The 24,803-nt window shown below is 30.8% G+C and overlaps 5 protein-coding genes across 7 annotated transcripts; all 5 read left to right on the top strand.

Annotated features, from left to right (window-relative positions):
- Positions 1 to 2,801, top strand: LOC124426955 (uncharacterized protein YMR317W-like). Its single transcript, XM_046969298.1, has 2 exons — positions 1 to 351; positions 433 to 2,801. Exons 1-2 carry the CDS (start codon positions 28 to 30, stop codon positions 2,689 to 2,691), a joined length of 2,583 nt encoding a protein of 860 aa, XP_046825254.1. The 5' UTR covers positions 1 to 27; the 3' UTR covers positions 2,692 to 2,801.
- Positions 2,802 to 4,608: 1,807 nt separating this feature from the next.
- Positions 4,609 to 7,430, top strand: LOC124426928 (uncharacterized protein YMR317W-like). The gene is made up of 2 exons (XM_046969211.1): positions 4,609 to 4,962; positions 5,044 to 7,430. Exons 1-2 carry the CDS (start codon positions 4,639 to 4,641, stop codon positions 7,300 to 7,302), a joined length of 2,583 nt encoding a protein of 860 aa, XP_046825167.1. The 5' UTR covers positions 4,609 to 4,638; the 3' UTR covers positions 7,303 to 7,430.
- A 552-nt stretch (positions 7,431 to 7,982) lies between these two features.
- Positions 7,983 to 10,974, top strand: LOC124426751 (kinetochore protein ndc-80-like). The gene is made up of 7 exons (XM_046968826.1): positions 7,983 to 8,321; positions 8,806 to 9,255; positions 9,387 to 9,593; positions 9,722 to 9,940; positions 10,092 to 10,298; positions 10,436 to 10,609; positions 10,747 to 10,974. The coding sequence occupies exons 1-7, from the start codon at positions 8,262 to 8,264 to the stop codon at positions 10,972 to 10,974; spliced, it is 1,545 nt and encodes a 514-aa protein (XP_046824782.1). The 5' UTR covers positions 7,983 to 8,261.
- A 1,703-nt stretch (positions 10,975 to 12,677) lies between these two features.
- Positions 12,678 to 14,216, top strand: LOC124426524. The gene is made up of 2 exons (XM_046968285.1): positions 12,678 to 13,063; positions 13,637 to 14,216. Exons 1-2 carry the CDS (start codon positions 12,785 to 12,787, stop codon positions 13,943 to 13,945), a joined length of 588 nt encoding a protein of 195 aa, XP_046824241.1. The 5' UTR covers positions 12,678 to 12,784; the 3' UTR covers positions 13,946 to 14,216.
- A 2,695-nt stretch (positions 14,217 to 16,911) lies between these two features.
- LOC124426522 (ataxin-2 homolog) lies at positions 16,912 to 24,731 on the top strand. Of its 3 annotated transcripts, XM_046968281.1 has the most exons (10): positions 16,912 to 17,121; positions 17,950 to 18,063; positions 18,308 to 18,416; positions 18,562 to 18,885; positions 18,969 to 19,205; positions 19,285 to 19,597; positions 19,759 to 20,171; positions 20,247 to 20,873; positions 20,942 to 21,110; positions 21,727 to 24,731. In XM_046968281.1, exons 2-10 carry the CDS (start codon positions 18,026 to 18,028, stop codon positions 22,278 to 22,280), a joined length of 2,784 nt encoding a protein of 927 aa, XP_046824237.1. In that variant the 5' UTR covers positions 16,912 to 17,121; positions 17,950 to 18,025; the 3' UTR covers positions 22,281 to 24,731. The 3 variants fall into 3 exon arrangements, with proteins under 3 accessions (XP_046824237.1, XP_046824236.1, XP_046824238.1); XM_046968280.1 differs by having other exon boundaries at positions 16,912 to 18,063; XM_046968282.1 differs by having other exon boundaries at positions 16,937 to 18,063; positions 21,742 to 24,731.
- The last annotated feature ends 72 nt before the right edge of the window (positions 24,732 to 24,803 follow it).

Here is a 24,803-nt window from a genome sequence, read left to right as displayed (position 1 = left end):
ATAACGAGTTTGAAATCGTAAAGTAAAATGTCGAGAATAGCGAATACGATATTCCCCATCTTCTTCTTCTTCATCTTTTTGTCCGTTTCGACTCGGACAACGCTTGGGGAAGATAGTTCGGATCTAAACGATAAAGTCTACAGTTTCATAGAACCAGGAAGATCACTTCAAGATGAGCAAGAAAACACCAAAGATACTACCGATAACATAGATCTATCGATGCAACAGACAAATATACAAAACGTTAAAGAAAAGAATGAATCGTTTAAAGAAGAAGAACAGGAAATGATCGATTTTTCTGACAACAACGAGACTTTAATTAACAAAAATAATGAAGAAGTAAATAACGAGGTGAGTGTAATTATTTCTGATCATACGTTGAAATGAACAAAATTATAAATTCAGGAAAAATTTGATTTTTTTTATAAATAGATTGAACGTGCAGTTATGATACAACATTTAGAAGAATTAATAGAGAATTTATCGGAATATATGAAGAAAAAAGATAAGGAACAACAAATACACGATAAAATTGGACAAATATACAAGAAAAGAGAAATTGAAACACGAAACAGATTACCAAAACGTCAAGTAATTTCTACTGATGGATGTTTACTAACGGAAGTAATTCCAACGGCAGTAACATCGGTGTCATCGTCATCATCATCATCATCATCATCATCATCATCAATGCCATTGGCAACAGCATCGTCATCATCATCATCATCATCATCATCGTCATCATCATCGTTTAGTCTTCCAACACCTTTACCACTGGAAGTTTTGAGGCAAATAGAGTGTGCCGCTGAAGCGATTGAATACGGACACCCTCATTTATTAAGTATAATAGTGCAAGAAATTTTATGCGAGGTAAAGAAATTGCTGCATTATCTGTTGCACGCTGGTCTCAATTTGTTGAGTGAAATCTCAATTGGACCACAGAATAATTTATTGGAAGCAGACATCGGTTCGATTTTTGTTGGATTCTTAGAACGTGCCCCTGTGATACTGGAAGAATTATTGAAACAACCACAACATCTACTCGCTTTACCAGAGATTTTAATAAATGCTATACCATTAGAGGACATCGTTCTGACGATCAACAGATTGAAGGAAGATAGTCTGCTTCTCTTGGAACGTATTTATCCGGCTTTTTCTCAACTATTTAAAAGAATCATCGAATTAAAAGAAAAGGAAATTGAACTCATCTTATCTTGCATCGATGCATTCAAGACGTTTTTCTTAAATTTGATCACGAGTTTTACAACGAGTGCCAATATATTGCTAAGTGATGTGCAAATTGGACCGACCTTTATAGATGTTGTTAAAGCTGTTTACGATGGTTATCAAGCGTCTGGTATCCAGGAAACATTTATCAATAGTCAATCATCAGCTTCATCAACGGTTACCACTTTGTCGGAACAAGACGAAATCTTACCCGTGATACCGCTATCATCGCAGTCTACTAGCTCTGCTGCTGTAACTACCACTTCAACAAGCGAAGCAGAAATTGTACCCATTCAAGAACCGCTAATTCCATCTGTCCCAGTGCCTTCTAGTGAAGTAAGTACGTCTTCTTCAACCTCGACAACTACTGTTGTTAGCGAGCCGAAAATCTTGATCGAAGAAATTCCATCCACCATAACCACAACAACGACGACAACAGCTGCAGCGGCAGGAACAGCAGCAACAGGAGCAGTAGCAACGACATCAGCAGCCAGCTCCTCTTCCTCCAATCTATTAAGTCCAATCTCAAATATCGACACTACCGACGTAGTGTCTTCTTCATCGAGTTCTTCCTCATCCACTTCAAGTGTCTCAACTCTGCCAGAATTAGACGAAACAGTTGCTTCCACAGCGACATCATCCAGTTCTTCATCTTCCACATTACCAGAATTATCCAAAGCATTAGTCGAACCATCCTTTTTATCACGCGTGATACCAATAATTTCATCGATTTCAAGTAGAACAAAAGATCTAACTAGTGCCACTTCTTCAGCAATTTCAGATGGAAATCTCTTGACTGATACTACTGCTTCTTCCTCCTCTGCTTCTTCCTCTTCCTCTAGCTCCTTATTATCGAGCATTAACCCAGTAATTTCCACTGTTTCACCTTCGTTAACATCAAGCAGTGCTTCCAGCAGTGCCTCCTCTAGTTTCATTGATAATTATGCATCCCCAATTACTCGTATAAAAAACGTTCTTCCAGTAACTAGCACAAGTTCGGCAAGCAGTTCTTCCGCAGTCAGTACGTCTTCTAATCCTACAATAATTGTTCCTTCGTCGCCAATTCTAAATCCTTATAAAAGAAAGTTTCAAGTAAGTTCTGCTGTTCCTGCTGTTACAAGTTTATCAGCAACGACTTCTGCAGCAGAGTCTTCAGGAATCTCTTCCAGTAGCCTCTCAGGATTCCCTTTGGAACTAAAATGGCCAGTGACTTTACCCAGAAACAAAGTTATTGCCGCTATTGGTAACAATAATCTCGTACCAGGAGACATTGTCCTCATGACCTTAAAGTCAAATAAAACGTACTTCAGTCGTATCACCGACGAAGTCAGCCCACTAACATTCGAGTTTCTTAAACCTCGAATGTTTCCAGGAGTTTTGAATACTTTCGGCAGAATTTGGAAACTTGTTCCAGGAGATTTCAATGATATTAATTGTGAATCTCTCTTCAATAGTATACTTTAATCGAATATATACAATAAACATAATTAATATATATAAAAAATACAAATTAACAACGATTGTTATATCGAATTCTATGAAATAAATAAATAAAGATCTATTTTTTTACCATATATTATTCATTCCATATATATATTCTTATGGTCTGTGACGCAAACCTTTTTTTCCTTATCCTTTAGATAAAATTCAAAATGTATGATAATAATTAAACAATTACACATTTTCAACAAAATTATTCTCTAATCAATTAATCAAATTGGATCGTTTTTTATCGAGACACGTAAAACTGTAGTATAAAAGCATATAATTAATTCAATCAAATATAATAATATCTCTAAGTTCATATTTTCTAATATCAAGTGAAATATCTATTCACTAATTAAATATTCATTCTCAAACATTTTCATAAAAAATAATCGATTTTCTTATAGTTGCTATTTATTGGATAAGGATGACTACAAATTTTTAATCAGTATATTAAATAAATGATAAGTATTTATAATAAGACATCAATACTTACTACAAATATTACTCCAAATAATCCAAATTTGTCAATATTTTTATTAAAATATCTGTGAATATTAAAATAATTTGTCAGTATTTTAAATAGACGGCCAGTAATTCTAATAAATCAAGACGCAATCCTGATATTTAATTATTTATAATGACCAGTTATATTACGAAACTGATATTTTATTATAGATAATGAACAAAATATTCATGTTTCTAGAAAAAAAAAGAAAAAAATTCGAAGAGATCATTCAATGTATCGTAACAAACAAGTTTAGCAAATTACGATGACAAGTTTCGAATTAAAAAAGGGATCATAATTTTTATGTATATAACTGTGTGTGTTTGTGCATATAGAAAAGCGTAATTAGAAAAGTAAAGTATATTTACGGATTTCTTTGTTCTCTTTTATGGAAACATATAGTATTACGAAATGAAATGGAAAAAAAGGACAGGAAGATTAAATATTTGTTGTTTGAAAAATGGATATGTAAAAAGTCGTACAAAAGATGTTCGTATCGCAATCAATCAGTAAAATCTCGAACGATGATCGAACAAAGTTTGAATATGACATCGACAATTAAGATATTTTCGTGAATTTAAATAATTTCTTTTTAGTGATCGAATACGATCGGATAAAGAAGAATGATTATATCAATATATGAACATAATGATGTGGAAATAATTATGTTTTAGAATATCTTGTTTGATATAAGATACGCATCATCACAAAATGACAAAAAATACTTATACACAACCTCCAATAAGATAAATTATCAAATATTATTTTCTTATCTCTTTTTATATACAGAAAAAATTAATCGAAGAACAAAACGAATAAAACTAAATTACATTTACATTCAAATATCTCACATCGAAATTCAAAAGATTTTCACCTGCCTACGAGATATCAAACTAAGTTAAAAATCACAATTATAATTTCTTCGAAATATTATTATTGCACTGTTTCACCTTTAATATACAAACAAAACATTATCAGATGGATATTTATGAAAATATTAATAAAAATATGTGTAATAAAAATGGCACGCAAAAATGTGGTACAAAATTTTATTGATTATCCTATCCCTTAAATTCTCATAATAAACAAGGATACTTAGCGTAAACATATGATGTTATATCAATTTTGATCTCTCATTTTGAAAGAAAAACGTGATTGAGAATAACGAGTCAAATGAAGATAAAAAAACAACGTGAGAAATCTCATAAAAGATTAATCTAATATAAACGTATTAATCGAATATACACAACGATTGTAATGTTATTATCATTTTCTGTGTTATGATTTATTATCTCTGATATTATTAAGATACCGCACGATCATCGTGCCAAATCTCGAGCTGGGATAGTAAATCTTCGACTATATAAAGCAGTTCTTTTCTTTCCAAAAACATAACGAGTTTGAAATCGTAAAGTAAAATGTCGAGAATAGCGAATAGGATATTCCCCATCTTCTTCTTCTTCATCTTTTTGTCCGTTTCGACTCGGACAACGCTTGGGGAAGATAGTTCGGATCTAAACGATAAAGTCTACAGTTTCATAGAACCAGGAAGATCACTTCAAGATGAGCAAGAAAACACCAAAGATACTACCGATAACATAGATCTATCGATGCAGCAGACAAATATACAAAACGTTAAAGAAAAGAATGAATCGTTTAAAGAAGAAGAACAGGAAATGATCGATTTTTCTGACAACAACGAGACTTTAATTAACAAAAATAATGAAGAAGTAAATAACGAGGTGAGTGTAATTATTTCTGATCATACGTTGAAATGAACAAAATTATAAATTCAGGAAAAATTTGATTTTTTTTATAAATAGATTGAACGTGCAGTTATGATACAACATTTAGAAGAATTAATAGAGAATTTATCGGAATATATGAAGAAAAAAGATAAGGAACAACAAATACACGATAAAATTGGACAAATATACAAGAAAAGAGAAATTGAAACACGAAACAGATTACCAAAACGTCAAGTAATTTCTACTGATGGATGTTTACTAACGGAAGTAATTCCAACGGCAGTAACATCGGTGTCATCGTCATCATCATCATCATCATCATCATCATCATCAATGCCATTGGCAACAGCATCGTCATCATCATCATCATCATCATCATCGTCATCATCATCGTTTAGTCTTCCAACACCTTTACCACTGGAAGTTTTGAGGCAAATAGAGTGTGCCGCTGAAGCGATTGAATACGGACACCCTCATTTATTAAGTATAATAGTGCAAGAAATTTTATGCGAGGTAAAGAAATTGCTGCATTATCTGTTGCACGCTGGTCTCAATTTGTTGAGTGAAATCTCAATTGGACCACAGAATAATTTATTGGAAGCAGACATCGGTTCGATTTTTGTTGGATTCTTAGAACGTGCCCCTGTGATACTGGAAGAATTATTGAAACAACCACAACATCTACTCGCTTTACCAGAGATTTTAATAAATGCTATACCATTAGAAGATATCGTTCTGACGATCAACAGATTGAAGGAAGATAGTCTGCTTCTCTTGGAACGTATTTATCCGGCTTTTTCTCAACTATTTAAAAGAATCATCGAATTAAAAGAAAAGGAAATTGAACTCATCTTATCTTGCATCGATGCATTCAAGACGTTTTTCTTAAATTTGATCACGAGTTTTACAACGAGTGCCAATATATTGCTAAGTGATGTGCAAATTGGACCGACCTTTATAGATGTTGTTAAAGCTGTTTACGATGGTTATCAAGCGTCTGGTATCCAGGAAACATTTATCAATAGTCAATCATCAGCTTCATCAACGGTTACCACTTTGTCGGAACAAGACGAAATCTTACCCGTGATACCGCTATCATCGCAGTCTACTAGCTCTGCTGCTGTAACTACCACTTCAACAAGCGAAGCAGAAATTGTACCCATTCAAGAACCGCTAATTCCATCTGTCCCAGTGCCTTCTAGTGAAGTAAGTACGTCTTCTTCAACCTCGACAACTACTGTTGTTAGCGAGCCGAAAATCTTGATCGAAGAAATTCCATCCACCATAACCACAACAACGACGACAACAGCTGCAGCGGCAGGAACAGCAGCAACAGGAGCAGTAGCAACGACATCAGCAGCCAGTTCCTCTTCCTCCAATCTATTAAGTCCAATCTCAAATATCGACACTACCGACGTAGTGTCTTCTTCATCGAGTTCTTCCTCATCCACTTCAAGTGTCTCAACTCTGCCAGAATTAGACGAAACAGTTGCTTCCACAGCGACATCATCCAGTTCTTCATCTTCCACATTACCAGAATTATCCAAAGCATTAGTCGAACCATCCTTTTTATCACGCGTGATACCAATAATTTCATCGATTTCAAGTAGAACAAAAGATCTAACTAGTGCCACTTCTTCAGCAATTTCAGATGGAAATCTCTTGACTGATACTACTGCTTCTTCCTCCTCTGCTTCTTCCTCTTCCTCTAGCTCCTTATTATCGAGCATTAACCCAGTAATTTCCACTGTTTCACCTTCGTTAACATCAAGCAGTGCTTCCAGCAGTGCCTCCTCTAGTTTCATTGATAATTATGCATCCCCAATTACTCGTATAAAAAACGTTCTTCCAGTAACTAGCACAAGTTCGGCAAGCAGTTCTTCCGCAGTCAGTACGTCTTCTAATCCTACAATAATTGTTCCTTCGTCGCCAATTCTAAATCCTTATAAAAGAAAGTTTCAAGTAAGTTCTGCTGTTCCTGCTGTTACAAGTTTATCAGCAACGACTTCTGCAGCAGAGTCTTCAGGAATCTCTTCCAGTAGCCTCTCAGGATTCCCTTTGAAACTAAAATGGCCAGTGACTTTACCCAGAAACAAAGTTATTGCCGCTATTGGTAACAATAATCTCGTACCAGGAGACATTGTCCTCATGACCTTAAAGTCAAATAAAACGTACTTCAGTCGTATCACCGACGAAGTCAGCCCACTAACATTCGAGTTTCTTAAACCTCGAATGTTTCCAGGAGTTTTGAATACTTTCGGCAGAATTTGGAAACTCGTTCCAGGAGATTTCAATGATATTAATTGTGAATCTCTCTTCAGTGGTATTTATTAACTTTCAATGATATATATTAATCTTTAATGGTATATATTGATCGAATTTATAGAATAAACATAAATATTTTTATTGATTGTTATCACTAATATTATGAAACAAATAAATAAAAATCTATGTTTGCATCATATATTGTATATTTTATACACTTTCTTATAATCTGTAATGCAAATCTCTTATTTTCTTTTTTTTAATTAATATCCACAGCGTGTAATAAAAAGTGTACACACACATATATATTTCTAAGAAAATTATTCTCTAAACTGTTAGGTGAATAGATTTATTCTTTATCGAGTTATATAAGATTATAGTACAAAAATATATAATTAACTCCATTTAGAAAAAGACAGAAAATTAAATATATAACATTTTGATAAGAAATTTTCCGTTCTGTTAACGATATTTAATAGATAAGACATCTGTTATTATTTAAATGATTACTTTGCTTATGTAATCCAATAAAACTGTGTATAGTATATTTATATTGAAATTATGGTTCTCATTAGTAAGTTAATTATTAATAAAATTGAGATTAATTAAATAAAGAACGATAAAATGCCGGCTGAAGAAATTAATTCTAAAATGTCTACGTAAGATTTTACAAAGAAAATTATATAAAAAAACGGAAATCATAATGATAACTAATAAGAATACGTGATGAAAAGAACGAAATATTTAATAATTTAACAAAAACATAATAAAAACGAAAAGAATACACACACGAATAAAAACTTACGGACAAATACTATCCAAAGCTATGAAAACATTTCTGTTTTTTCGATACATTTAACGCAAGTGTTTCAAATTGATATTCCATATAACCAAATTTATAATCATTAAAAAAGATTTAGCAGAATGTTAAATATATGCGTTATTGATAAAGTTAGTATATAAGAGAGATGACGTTGAAGACCGTCAAAATACTTTAAAAGGGGTTTTTGATCAAAATCAACGGAATCATGACACGAAGTACTTTTTTAACAGTCTTATTGGCATCTACCATCTTGGCATATGTACAGGTAAGCTCATTTTGACTGTACAATTATAATAAAATATCAGATTTACGATTAATAAAAACATAAAGAGAATAAAGTTCAATACGTTGTTTTTCTTTTCTTTCTTTCTTCCTTTTTTTTCTTATCATGTTAACATATAGTTTATCGATCAGGAATATATTCAGATGTTGCATTCAACTTATGTACTCAATTATTAAAATGTGTAAGTCGTTGTTATTTAATACTTAATACTCTTCATTGTATCTCGCATAATGTTTTATATTTAATTTTAATATTATCACAATTTTTTTACACTTTTTGAAATATTTTAAAATAAAGACTTTAATTTAATTATGAACAGATAGCCCGTATGAAAAATGCATTACATATTCTTTTATATATATATAAAATAGACACTCTCACAATGTGTCTTAATAATATAATACTTATCTAATAAGATAAACATATGTAAGATATAAATAAAAATTCGTTGATATCATTATCATAGACTAATCCTGTAACGGGCAACGTTCTAAACACAGTAATTATACCGAATCAATTACTCGAGCCCGAAATATCTATATTCCAAAATAATTTAAAAGAAACATGGACAAACGTAAAGAATACGATACAAGAAAAAATCAAGGAATTGGTTGAGGATTCCTCAATCAGCAATGACTTCTTAAATACCGTCGAAATATTGATCCATAAACTCAAACTAACGATTGAAGAAAGTATTGAAGGTAGTGATAAACCTAAGGATCCCGAACCATCTAAAAATGAACTAGTGTATAGTTGGGTTGAACATCAGAAAACATTTGAGGAACAATATGAAGAAATGAAAAATTCAAATGTGCAAGCGATCAGTGATGAAATTAAAAATGCAATAAAAAAAACAAAAGCAGCTATACAAATCGCTATAGATATTGTTCGCGCGCGAATAGAAAATGTTGAAAAGGTATAATAATACATTAAACACAATAGATCATAGATCAATCGATTAATATTGAACATGTGGATGTATTTGTATTGGATAATAATCTTTTCTTCTTTTTTCTTTTTATTTTATTAAATTTTAATTTTCATTAGAACAACGATAAGGAAATAGTAATAGAATACGATGACAATGGTCTTAAAATTAACGACAAGTTACGGCTAACTTGGAACGAATTCAAGAACCAGCTTAAGGAAAAAATATTGAATAATCCTAAAGTAAAAGATATTATCGAGAAAACTAACAAGATGATCAAAGAAATTAAAGATGACCTGGAAAATATTATTGACGCTATTGACAAAGTATGTATTAAAGATATAAATATCTACGAAACATACAAGACAAAATTAATTAAATGCGTTTTCTTATATTTATTATACAATAATTGATTTGTTTGTCCTCTTTTTTTTCTTTTTTCCACTATCACTAGACCAGATATTTTGAAGAGAAAAAGGAAGATTTCGCGAATTACGGTTGGAAAGAAAGATCAAAGAGAACTTTGGAGAACTTAAAGAACAAACTTGAAGAAAACTTGAAGGATAATTTGAATAAACCAAAACTACAAGCAATCATCGAGAAAACTAATAAAACGATCGAATATACTAAGGATACCATTAAGAAGATTATAGAGTCTATTAGAAATTCCAAGGTATATAATGTCATAATGTATCTACGATACATACATAATCAAATTAGAAAAATTTAGAAAATTAATTAAATATGTATTTCTATACCTATTGAACAATAATTGATTTGCTCGATAGTTTTCTTTTTTTTTCACTTTTTCTTTTCTTTATTAGCAACCAAAAAATCCTGAAAATGAAGAAGAATTAAAAGATGGCGGAATGGAAGATCTTGAATTTGATGTTTTTGGAAAAACAGTAAAGGAAGCTTGGAATGACTTCAAGAAACATGTTGACGATAAATTGAAGAAAATTTTGAACAATCCTGAGGTAAAAGAAATCTTCGAGACTTTAAAAAAAGAAATCATTAAGAGGTTTCTCATGGTATGTATTAACAACATAACATATTTATGATACATATGCGATCAAATTAATTAGACATGTATTTCTATATCTATTGAACAATAATCGATTTGGTCGTTAGTTTTCATTTTTTTTTCACTTTTTCATTTCTTTATTAGCAACTAGAAAATCTTGAAAATTTTGAATTTGATGTTTTTGGAAAATCAGTAAAGGAAACTTGGAATGACTTCAAGAAACATGTTGACGATAAATTGAAGCAAATTTTGAACAATCCTGAGGTAAAAGAAATCTTCGAGGCTTTAAAAAAAGAAATCAAAAAGAGATTTCTCATGGTATGTATTAACAACATAACATATTTATGATACATATGCGATCAAATTAATTAGACATGTATTTCTATATCTATTGAACAATAATCGATTTGCTCGTTAGTTTTAATTTTTTTTTCACTTTTTCGTTTCTTTATTAGCAACTAGAAAATCTTGAAAATTTTGAATTTGATGTTTTTGGAAAATCAGTAAAGGAAACTTGGAATGACTTCAAGAAACATGTTCACGATAAATTGAAGAAATTGTTGAACAATCCGAAAATAAAGGAAATTATTGAGGAAGGTGAAAAGGCAGTTAAACAAGGTAAAAACTCTGTCAAGGAAATCATTGAATCTATTCATAATCCAATTAAAAATATCATCATTTAATTTGAAAATTATGATGGACATATATATACATATGTATTACATATAGTATCGTTCATCGATATTATCATGAAATATGATCAATACAAACAATGAATATGTATTCATTTTTAAAAAATTAAACAATAAAGTTTAACTATTGTTTTCATCTAATTTGAAGATTTTCATTTTTCTCTAAATTATTATTATTGTGTGTGTGTGTGTGTGTGTGTGTGTGTGTAAAGGAAAAAAAAATTAAAAGAAAACAGAATTCTAAAAAGAAAAATATATTTTGCAATACATAAGAACAAAATCGTCGTTACATATAATATTAACTAGAAATTCCCTTATATAGAAAAAATTATATTATATGAGTAAGGTTCATTGCATCTGATATTATTTAAAATATTAAATTTATTTCTAATATTACCGAAAATATTTTTAATAGAAATTAACGTAATATATGATTAATGAAATATATCATAAAAATAAAACTTTTTGCTTAAGATCAATTCAAATGATGTTTTCGAATGAAAGAGAGGGATATAATAAGAAAAAGAAAAATTATAAGATTTATATGATACAAGTTGAAATGTTCGCGAGGTCAAGGTTCTTATAAAGACAAAGATAAACCGAGAATACCAAAACATTTGTACATACACGTATACGAGCGTATACGAGACGCGTACGAGCACGTATACGAGACAAAGACAGAGACAGAGACAGAGACAAAGAGAGAGAGAGAGAGAGAGAGAGAGAGAGAGAGAGAGAGAGAGAGAAAGAGAGAGAGAGGACAGAAAATTATTTCACAATTACATACATATGTATGTCGATAGTGTAAGAGTTGAATAGACAAAATTATATGTTTGATAACGAGACGCATCGATGAAGATTTTTCCGTAGAACCTTGTCCTCGGAAAAAACTCTACCATTATTCACCCAAGTGCACTTTACTCTATTGATAAAAATATATAAATACAAATATATAAATATATATATATATATATATATATATATATATATATATATATTGTTTTTGTGATAGCAAAGTATCAAAGTATCGAAATAATTGATGAACGTTTTATATGATCTCGATTAAAACTGAGTTATAGACAAAATCAAACAAAATGATGAAACATTTTTCTTTCTTTCAAATGATTACTTCTTTCAATGAAAAAAAATGAATCTGTGTGGTTTATCAAAATCGATTGATAATTTAAATCTTACGTTAACTTTTTTCACTTATGAAATGATAAGACTTGACTTTTTCAAATTATAATGATAAAAAAAGAAAAAAGAAAAGAAGAAAATAATTATTAATAATAATAATAATAATGATGATAATAATAATAATAGTAATAATAATAATAATAGTAATAATAATAATAATAATAATAATAATAATAATAATAATAATAATAATAATAATAATAATAATAATAATAATAATAATAATAACAATAATAATAATAAAACGAAACGAAAGACACAAAAAGAAAATTAAAATTGATAGTAACTTCGAAGAGAAATATTTAATATTTTATTCAGAATTGGAATGTGTTTAAGAGAATTGAAATCGAAGAAAATTATCGTCTATCTCTTTCTCTCTTTCTCTCTCTTTCTTTAATTTCAAATAAAAAGGAGAATATCGTTCTTCTCCTTCTTAGTTAAATGAAGATAAACTACTCTTTGCCCTCGTGTAGCGGCATTAATAGATGATAAGCATCGTCTATAAAGGAAGCAATATCAGAAGTTCGTGTATCAGTCGTTCTTTAGTAATCTGACGAGTTCGAATTCTTTGAAGAACGAAGAAAAAGAAAAAAGATCAGCGAAAATGAAGATCGCATATCTGATCGTCCTAACAGTGTTTCTCGTTTATATCGAGGCTAAAGTAGTACCATCTAGCAATGTTGAAGCTCAACAAACGTCGAATCAACCTCTTCAATTATCCGAATTAATTAGTCAAGCACAAGCGAATATCAATACTTTGGCAGTTCAGCTTCAAGAAAAACTGAATCTTCCTGATCAAGAAACCCTCATTAAAAACGTCAAGGAACAAAGTACGAGTTTCGTGAACAATTTACAGGAATTCGTGAAAAATGTAACAGAACAGGTAAAACGGTCTCTCTTTTGATTAATATTATAATACATTTGCAACGTTTGCCAAATAAGAAAAAAAGATGCACGTAAAAAGATTTTTTTTTTTTTTTTTTTTTTTTTTTTTTTTTTTTTTTTTAATCTATACCTTGTCATATAACTTTAGAAAATTGTATTAATTGTAACAAGTTTTTGATACGTATCATTTAAGGGAACTCACAATTGAACTCTCCAATCGAATTTTGATAACTTCTAAAATGAAGAGAAGAGGAAGATAGAAAATATAAGCTTCGAGAGATGCAGGAGAAGAAACAGTATTTCTTGAAATATTTAAAAAAGAATATATAATATAAACATTTGATAACAATTGAATAAATCAATTTTTTCAAGCTTAATCATTGTTTTTTTCTTTTTCTTTATTTTTTTTTCTTTTTTTTTTTTTTTTTTTTTTTTTTTTCTTATTATTTTGTTTATTCCGATCTGTCTTTTATGAAAAAATCGTTTGGCAATTAAAAAAAGGATCAGTGTTAAGGTCTATTAAGATTTTAGATGAAAATGTAATCGTAGAAATGAACTTTGTATAACACAGGTTAACGAAAAAACTCCAGAATTAGAAAGACTGTGGACCGACGTGAAGGGGAAATTAAACAAGGTCGTTGAAGATATCAATGCTCAAATTCCAAATGCAGGTGAACAGCTAAATCAATTGCAAACCAAGTTACAAGAAGGATTACAAATCGTCGTACAAGAATCCGACAAGACAGTCAAAGCTGTTAGTAAAAATTCGGAGAAAGTACAAGAAGACATTGCTAAATTTACAAAGCAAGCTGTCGAACTTGCTGTTCAAACCACGCAAAATCTAAACAGTCAATTGCAACAAACGGCCAAAACCAGTTAAAAAAAAATATATATACATATATACAAATGAATAAATAAAAAAGAAACAAGAAAAAGAATGATTTAAAATTCGTCGATGTTATTCTATTCTTTTTATTCACAAAATGTACTAATTAAAATTAATCTAAACGCACAATGTCACAGTTTCGATAAATGTGAGGAAGGGAAAAAAAAAGAAGAAAAAGGAAACACGTGTTAAGATGAGAAACTATTTTTGTATTTGAAAAAAGAAAATAATAAATAAATAAATAAATATATTTTACTATATTAAACCATATCATATTTTTCTTTTTTGTTTTCTTTTCACAAATATTTCTCCTTCGATAAATTTCATTTAATTTACACCTTATTATTATCTATTTGATTTCTCAAAGGAGAACAAAAAAAAATTTGTTACTTCAATTTTATATCTTACGAATTTTCACGCTTATTAATTTTATTTAAGCAAATATTATATTTATATTTGAGATCACTGTGCCGACGTAATATTTCTCATAAATTTCGAGATATTAAAAATTTCTAAATAATACGAAATATACGTTAGAAGTTCCTAAACATTTTTCAATAAATAAATCTATTAATTTCGCGATAAAAAAAAATTTTACTTAACATATAAAAATCATATGAAATATCATATATGATTACGAGTAATTTTAATAAACTGATTAGGTAATACTGCTGAATCATTTCGATTACATATCCACTTATGTAAAAAAAAAATCGTCATACTTATTTCGCAATAAAATTTCGTATTTCTACAATACCAAAAAGATGTTCAAATTTTTATATGAACGTTTCTTATAATTTGATAATAATTTTTCACATATGTATCGTCTAGTAAATTTGTAATAATTAATAAATTGTTCGTAATATATTACTATCTTTCGTTTTTATTAATTCATATTAACATTTTATAATAATTTCATTTGGAGAAGAAAAAAATTATCAAACTTTAATAATGATAATAATAATGATAATAATAATAATAATAATAATAATAATAATAATAATTATTATTATTATTATTATTATTATTATTATTATTATTACACATTATTATTATTATTATTATTATTATTATTATTATTATTATTATTATTATTATAATTATTATAAAATAGATAAATTCTTAGTTCGAATCATTTAGACCATTGGACCATCATGAGTATATATATATATATAATAAAAAATATATTATATATATATATATATATATATATATTTATTACATAAATTTCTTAAAATATACATATAAACAAATATATAAATAATATTTTGTGCGTGCGTGTGTGACTTTATGAATTTATACGTAATAGTAAAGCAAAAAATTTTATATTGCATATTGAAATATACCTTTAACCTAAATTAATCAGAGAAAATTGTCAATCGTTTCATAATTTTCAATGTAACGATTTGCGAACGCTTTATAAAAGAAATTATTTAGGTCACTACGTTCACAGTCGTTACTTGATAACACCAGAGACTTTATACGCGTTTATTTATTGCTCGACTTGATAAGTGAATTATTTCAATAGAAAAACGAAACAAAAAGAAAATAAGGAAGCACCATAAGATTTACTATTAATAACTTACTACACTAATCACACGCGCGCACGCACACACACGACACACACACAAAATTTCATTACGTTTATCATCAGGCAAAATGAAATCGTACATTTTATTTTTTTTATTACTTGTGGTAAGTTCAAAGATCTAACCTACATATATATATATATTTTTTTTTTAAATCGTCAAAACAATTCATACAAAGTAAAAAATACAATATTGTAGTCTAATCAATATCAAAATATTCATTGCGGCGAAATGAAACTTATTTTATTTATTTATTTTGTGTTTTTATCGAATAGATATCCTTAGGAGTTAGTCAAGTAAGGCTTAATAAAAAATATAAAACATTATTGCAAAAGCTCAATGAACTTTCTCAGGAAGATCGAATCAAATTAAAGAAAGAAGAAATTAATTCCAAGGATATAAGATCCAATAAAATAAATAAGGGATTCGAAAAAGTGATCGATTTCGTTAATGTTTTAGGACAAATAAATGACTTCGTTTCAGACAGAACGAAGAATATCATTCGAAAACTTAATAATTTATACAACTCGGACGAGGACGAATATTAGTGATATTTTACATTAATACGTAAGTTAAAAATAAGAAAACAAATTCTAATATGCATTCACATATCTGTCTGCGTGTTGTTATCTTAGAAAAATTATTATGAAAAAAAACAAGTAAGCAGCCATTATTAAAAAGTAAACAAAGTGAAATATGTTAACTAATTACTCGATCTTAATAATATTATTCTATAATGATTCTATTTAATGTTGTTAACATGTTATTAATACGTACATATCTTTTACAAATCCAAATAGATTATTCCAATTAAACATTTCTCATCTTCAGAAATTTGATTTGATCCGAAATTACACTGTTCCACTAGTTACGAATTTCAAATATGCATTTTGCACTCGTCGCGCCATCTACAGCCGTAAAAGAGAACTTTTTGTCATTATCCAATCAAATTTCTTTTTTAATTAAATAAACTGTTTAATAAACATCGTATGTTATTTAATAAATATCGTACTATAAAAGTATTTACAAATTTTATATTGTATTTTTTGAAAGAAATTCTTATATTAAAAGAATAAATCATTTTAATAATTATATAAGTTCGGATATAAAAATATGATTTTTCATAAGAAAATAATAAAAATCTATTGAACATTTTTAAGGAGAAATTAAAAAATTACAAAATGGAGATGTTTTTCGAACTGAGATACCGATGTGCAATAAAAATACGTTATATATACATACATATATATATATGTATATTAGATGGTTTATATATATGTATATAAAAAAGAAAAGAAAGAAAATCAAGAGTTGCTTAGAAGTACGTAGGAATTTTCATGGAGGAACGCATGCTGATTGGTCGTTGAAAGATATCATAAATAAAAGGGAATTGGATCTCAACAAAAAGATGATATATATGTTGGTACGTAACGAGATAGATTATTCGCCAGGTGGCGACTGTGCTGCGGCAGTCACCGGGATCGGGTTGATCGGGCGGCTTGTGTGCTAGCTTTTATCGTTTACCACATGTTGATTAATTAATTAAAAATATATTCTAAGAAAGGAAGAAATAATAGGAAAGTACGATCTCTCTCTCTCTCTTTCTCTCTCTCACAAACACATTTTCGTAACGTTGTTAGACCGTAGACTCGTGTTGAACATTTCATTCCACGCGGAAGGTGGAACCTAGTTACGTCACGCAGCACCAAGAGAAATATCGTGTGTCGAGCAGCTCCTGCCTCCCCCGTGTACGTCAACCTTCAAAATCCCGACACGTTCTTCTTCTTCCACCTTTCCACACGTCCTTGCATCTGTCAAACTACAGTGTCACGCACGCGCGCGCGTTCTTTTTCAACGAGACGAACGTGCTATTACAAGGGACTTTCAGCATAACCTAAAAAAGCCAATTACAAATGTGTCAATAGTTATCTCGGCCAGTAAGGCCTATTGTCAATTTCAATTTTTGTGAATTTAAAAAAATTCTATAAAGACATAATTAAAATTGTGTAACCTCGTAACTATCAAATACTTACCGGCGTCACGTTTTTCCTCGTTTCCATCATTATTTCTTTATCTCCATTTTTCCTTTTTCTTTTTTTCTTCCTTCCATCTCTTTCCTTCTTACTATTTTTCTGTTTCCGTCTTTCCCGCTTTCTCCCTCTCTGCCTTCGTTTCTTGCGCTCTCTCTCTTTCTCCCCCTTTTCTCTCTCTCTTTCTCTCTCTCTCTTGCTTTCTCGCTTTCTCTCTCTTCCTCTCTCTCTCTCTCGCTTTCATTCTCTCTCTCTCTCTCTTTCCCTCTTTACCTTTTTGTCGTTTAACGAGAAACTATAGAAAAAAATTTCTTTTGACGCTAAAAGATTATTAGGAAAATTTAGTCAAAATTCCGATCCCTATATATATATATATTAGGAAACAAGAAGGGCACCATCAAATAGGCGCCAGAAATCCACCAACCACTGACGAGGAAACGTCAACGGCTGGCAGGATGAATAGCAAGAGAAAGAATCGTTCTAATCCTACTAGGTATTGCTTCTAATTATAAATCTTTCTTTCTTTCTTTCTTTCTTTCTTTCTTTCTTTCTTTCTTTCTTTGTTTCTTTCTTTCTTCTTATTTCTTTTCTTTACTTATTTCCTTGCTTTCTTTTTTCTATTTTTTCTTTTTTATAAATGCAAACATCGAAATATAGACAAAAAAAAAGAAAAGAAAAACAAAGACAATATAAATCTATTGAGTAAGGTTTATTATGAGAATAATATAAATTCTTAGGTCACCACGAGCAAGAGGGCCACAAGATAGATGTGTTGCTGCTGAAGGTGTTTATAATAATGCACACTTTATGCATTCTGTCACTAGCCATGTTGGTAACACAGTGCAGGTATTTAACTTGTTTTTTTTTTCTTTTTTAAGATTTACTCTTCCAAAAGTGTAAAAGCTTAAGTAAATTTGACTCAAGCATGCACGGAATGTTTTCATGCATATTCCTTTTTATAAAAATTAATATATTTCAAATATTGTTGTAGATACAAACACAAAATGGTTCAGTTTATGAAGGAATTTTTAGAACTTTCTCCAGTCGTTTTGATGTGGTTCTAGAGATGGCTCATCGGGTAGAAAGTTCCGGGAAAATTAGTGTCGAAAGTGTAGTAGAAAAATTGATTTTTAAACCTCATGATATTATAACGATGTCTGCCAAGGATGTTGATCTAGATTATGCCATAAGAGATACTTTCCAAACGGATACTGCTATTAGTAAATTTAATGGTATAGTTGGAGAGAAGGAACTCGAGCCATGGGATGCGCCGTCTACTATGAATGGTGATGATTTAGAATTAGATGGTGGTGCCGTAAGTTTTTTGTGATTTTGTATTGAAAATTATGAACGTAGTATTTAATTCGGTGAGTTGTGTAGAGATAATTATATTTTTAGAACGGATGGGATGTAAACGAAATGTTCCGCAAAAATGAGCAAAAATATGGAGTTCAAACGACGTTTGAACCATCATTAGTTGGTTATACCTTACAACTTCAGCGTAAAGATACAAAAGATTACAAAGAACAGGAACAGAAGGCAGCGGAAATAGCAAATGAGATAGAATCTCAACCAAATCATAAAGCACGGTTAGAATTAGAAAATGGCGATGAAGAGGAAAGATTTGCTTCCGTAGTAAATATTATTATATTATGTTTATGTAATTTTTTTTATATAAAGCTGTATATTTATCTTACATTTATAATGTTACTAGGTAAGACCAAACGAAGGTAAATACGTCCCACCTCCTTTGAAAAAGAAAAATTGGGATACTGGGAAATTAATAAGATCTACACCACCACCCTCTTCACCAGGATCTGCAACTAGCAAATCTGTTTTTAATCAAGCACCATCGTCCAATGTCAATGTATCGCCTAACATCCCAGTTGGTCTTCAAACCTCCCATGGCTCTATGCCGCATCCAGTACCTCTTAATATGGCAATGCCACCAACTGGAGTAGTTGTACATACTACTTACAATACTCCACCCCCTTTTGTAACTCCTACAACACAAGCATCTTCTGCAGGTAAAATTTTTTCATTGGTTTTAAATTTTGTTATGTTATCAATTTATTTATTATGTCATAACGTACATATAGAAAGAGGAATGGAGGAGGACAGGGAGAGCATTTATTTTCAATTTATTTGTAGTAAGCTACACTTTTATAAAAATCTTTTTTGGACTTAGCAATGCAGCAAACTCAACCACAATCTCAGACTGCTCCTACTATTCCTCAAGTTACTTACCCTCAGCAGTCACAACAACAGCAACAACCATCGCAACAACAGCAGCAACAACAACAACAGCAGCAGCAGCCACAACAACAGCCACAACAACAGCAACAGCAGCCACAACAACAGCAGCAGCCTCAACAACAGGGACCTTCTAATAAAATAAACACAGAAAAGCGTGAACGTCCTGGTAGACAACAGGTTTTTCAAGCAGATAAAGCTCCGCCAGCTCCTTTTTCACAACCAAATGCCACATCTACGCATCAACCACAACAATCAGGACATCAACAACATTCCTCTGTACAACAACAGAATTCTACAGATATTCAACGTATTGAAATAATTCCACATAAACAAGATCATAGAAAGGTTTGTCATTAAATATTGTTTTAAAGATTCTTTAATTAATTGAAGATTAAGCATAATTTATTTATGCAATTCAAGATTTCAACGCCAAGGAGTAGAGAAGAACAACACTCAGAACTAAGACAGTTTGCAACAGATTTCAAATTAACAGATTCGACTGCTCAGGAAACACCGTCTGTTTCTCGAAAACAACAGCAGCATCATCACCAGGAGGCTCATCCTACGCCACAAATTTCTCAACAACATCATCAGCAGAATCACCAACCACATAATGCTTCACAACCACAACAACAACAACCTCAACCACAACCACAACATCAAAGCCCACATCAGCAGCATCAAACGGTTCAAGAAGAGTCCGTTGTTACTACCAAACCACCACCGGGGCCATTGCCTGTACGATCCACGAGTCCGCCACAAGCTCAACAGCAACAACAACAACAACAACAACAACAACAGCAGCAGCAGCAGCAACAACAGCAGCAACAGCAACAACAACAGCAGCAGCAGCAACAACAACAACAGCAGCAGCAGCAACAGCAACAACAACAGCAGCAACAACAGCAGCAGCCACAACAAAATTCTTCAATCACGCAATCAAATGTGCAAGAACCAGGAGTGGAAAAAATTACTACTGCCTTCAAAAAGTCAACTTTAAATCCTAATGCAAAGGAATTTAATCCAAACGCTAAGCCGTTTACACCTGTAAGTATATATGTAAATGGTGTACAGTGCCATTGTAAAACAGTTATTCATCAGTTGTTTATCCTTAGCGATCTCCCAGTACACCGACACCTAGTCGTCCACACACACCACAAACACCACAGTATACCGGTGCCACTATGCCTGCAACAGTTGTCATGCCAGCATACGTAATGACAAGCCAACCACCAACTGCGTTCAGTCAACCACCAGCACAGTCTGTAACAAGATTTAGAAAAGGTGAGCATATATATATATATATTCACATATACAAGGTAGGCCAAAATTCAAAACAGTATGTGAGAAATCAATAATTTTTTTATTAATGAACTAATTTAAATAGTATTTTTCATAGCATTAATTAATGTTTAAGGCTCTGGTGCTTGAATTTCTGTAAGGAGATTTTCCTTGAGCTGTTCAAGTGTATGCAGTTAGTTCACATACACCCGTTTCTTCAAATATTCCCATGGGAAGTAATCGGGAACTGAAAGATCGAGAGAACGAATGGAGCAATTAATCTCAAAAATTTGTTGAAAATATTTGTTCGCTAAGTAGTTGTTTCAGGAAGATCATTGTGGCTCTGATTATATGAGCAGTAATTTCATACTGTTAAAACTACATTGCAGGACGTAAATAATTTTCAATCATATCCCGATTATTTGTAAAATCCTATTTTTTAAATTTTGGCCCATCCTGTATAAATACAAATAACAAATATCAATTAGCAAAAGTTCTAATATATTTACTTTTATTGTATATTGTGTTTAGAAAATAATATATACTTATATTATTTTCTAATATATTTATATTTATTGACACGATGGTTAATAATTTATTAAAAGGACAAATCTAATAGATTTTGTCTTTATAGTGCCAATGATGCAACATCGAGCGCCAGATATAGCTTCTCAAATGCAAGTAGCTGCAGCAACTGGGCAACCATTGTTAGCACCAGCTCCATTACACCCACCATTCCAGGTGTCTTATCCAGGGCAACCAACCTATCAGCAAATGGTACGCATGGTACAGGCGCCACCGCCACCACCACATATGTCCACGAACCCTTACCATCACCATCATGATTCACCAGGCCCGCAAGCTCCTGGCATACAGTACATGGGTCCACATACACACCCGCATCCACATGTCCCACAGCAGCCACCAAGCCAAACACCCTCCCCAGCTAATCCCAATCCACCACACACGCAGAGTGCATACAATCCTCCTGGAACACCACAGCCTACCTATCCACAACCACCTCCGCAAGGACACGCTCCAAGTTATCCAATTATGTGCCCCATTATCCCACCTCACATACCAATACCACCACAACACATGCAATATTTACCCCCTCAACCTCCGCCAGGAGCCCAACAGACTATACCAGTCATTCTGCCGCACAATCAGTAGCCATTACAAGGACTAATTAATGAAAAAGACGATTACTAGTATTCTACGATGGTAGAATAAGATTTGTAAGTCCAAGAAACTTTCATAATGGTACTGAACACTTTAATACGTTGCTATTGTAAACTTTTTTAGCTACGTCATCTCTCGTTTTCTTATAAAAGAAGTTACTTAAACGTGCGAACGATCAGAATATTCTTTTACTTTGTTAATTCGTCATATTAGCATATATTGTTCTTTTACTATATATATAAAAACGAATGAAATAAGATCATATCAAATATCGTGTTTTCTGCGATTATAATTTAGTATGTAGAAAAGCAGATGTTTTAAAAGCGCATACGAAAAAAAAAAAGAACAAGAACGCAAAAAGTGTCGACCGTTTTGAAAGTGATTAATTTTTTCAAAATATGGGTTACTTAAAAAGTAATACCCTCTCTCCCCACATCTATGTGTTTAAGATTCTCGAGCGTGTACCATCAATTCCCTTGGTCATATTAGGCACAAATTAAAGCAAAGCTCTTTTTATCGAGCAGAAATAATTAATAATTTCTTCTCATTATAATGCCACATCCAAAAAGAAAAAAAAAAAAAAACAAGCAAAACAAAAAATAACAAAAAACAAAAGAAAATGCAACGCAATTTATTATTTTGTGTGCCACAAGTGCAGTAGAATGAAATAACGAATACCAAATCCTAGATTATTTTTTCGGTACATCAATCCATTGCTACATACTGTTTAGAATTCTTGTAATCAGGAAGAAATAAGAAAGATTACTGATAGGAAAAATTATAATAAGATGCGAATATCGCTAATAAAACGATTGATAATTTTCTCGCTGATAATAACGAAGAATGAAATTTTTGATGCAACGTATGTTACTCGAATTGAATAGGATCGACGATTTATCTTTGGAATATTATAAAAATCCAAAGTTACTGCATTAATGCGAATGGTCGTATATGGTTCAAGTATCTTTTTTTATACGAAGAAGAAGAAGAAAAAGAAGAAGAAGAAGAAGAAGAAGAAAAAGAAAACTAAACTAAACTAAAATAAAATAAAATAAAATAAAATAAAATAAAATAAAATAAAATAATTGTGTCAAGCAATTACATAAAAACACGAAAGTACACGGGATATTTTCTTACTTTACTGTACTTTCATGCTGCGCCATGTCTCTTCGTAGAACGAAAGAAACACGAAGAGTGTCTTATGTATGTATGAATATAAACATTTTAAGTACAATCAATTACACATTGAAAAAGAGTACCTCGACGACATTCTCGTCGTAAGATCTTTAAAAAAAAAAAGTGGGAGGAGGCTACATCTATAACATGTTTGTAAATGCGTATGAGACAAAGAAAAGGAGTATTTGACGCGTCGTAGTATTGTTAAAGATAGTATTAATGTCAACGGCGACAAGATTAAAAAATGAAATGAAGAAGAAAAAAAAATAAATGAAAAAAAAAAAAAACGTTATTTGTACACGAGTAATATCTCAAATTCGTCGTTTTTGAAATAATGTACGAATTGAAACGATTCCGATAATATTATAAAAAAGCATGAAGTGAAAAAAGTGTTGTTTCTACGTTGTGGCATGAAAAAAAAAAGAAAAAAGAAGAAGAAAGAAAGGAAGAAAGAAAAGAAATGAAAAATGATAGAAGTGCTATTTTAACACAAACTTTGGTGGTTTTATTACTAAAGGAGAGAACATAAATTACCTTTTTTTCCTTATACGAAATAAAATCGAAAGATAGACCGATCTAATTCGCTCTTATGCAATATCATTTAAATGTTAATCAAATTTATCTAAATAATGATGTCCATGATGTGATAATTTAGAAATTATTATTATGATATTTGATAATAATGATGATGATAATGATGATGATGATGATGATGATTATGATGATGAGATGCTGTTATTATTGAATTTCTTTATTGCGTATAAATTTCAATGATTAATGTATATTGAATTGGATTATTGTTTTGGAAAAAAGCATTAACATAAAATACATATTTATGGTTTTATAAAGATTCTATAAAAAGAAGGGGAAAGAGGACAAAAGAAAAAGAAATATTCAGGATCTTATATTAATAGATTATGTTTAAATGAATGACGGCAATCTGTTCGCAACGATAACACCAATAATACACAAATGTTCTAATAAAGGACGAAAGGATGCGATTATGTATAAGAAAAAAAAGATCGTTCGATTGATTGATTTATTGATTAATTATGCATTATTCAACTGATTCATGCATATGCAATTTATTGTAAGAGGAAAGATAAATACTACGGCCTTAGACCTAGTCGTGTGTATATAAAAAAATAAGAAGAAAGGTGAGCCTCAATCGAAAGATAATACAGAGTCTGGCATCGTTAGACACAAATTTTATATCGAAGAGATTTAAAAATGCATCAAAATAAAGTCAATGCGTTAAAAACCGAATGTGTGCACTTATATCTATTTTTACATTTTTATGTATCCCTTCCTATAAACTAAAAATTAAATAATATCGTC

This window comes from Vespa crabro, chromosome 9 (genome assembly GCF_910589235.1).
Source record: "Vespa crabro chromosome 9, iyVesCrab1.2, whole genome shotgun sequence".
Lineage (NCBI taxonomy): Eukaryota > Metazoa > Arthropoda > Insecta > Hymenoptera > Vespidae > Vespa > Vespa crabro.
Note: the sequence above shows the minus strand (reverse complement) of the source record. Positions and strands in the feature narration are given on the sequence as shown.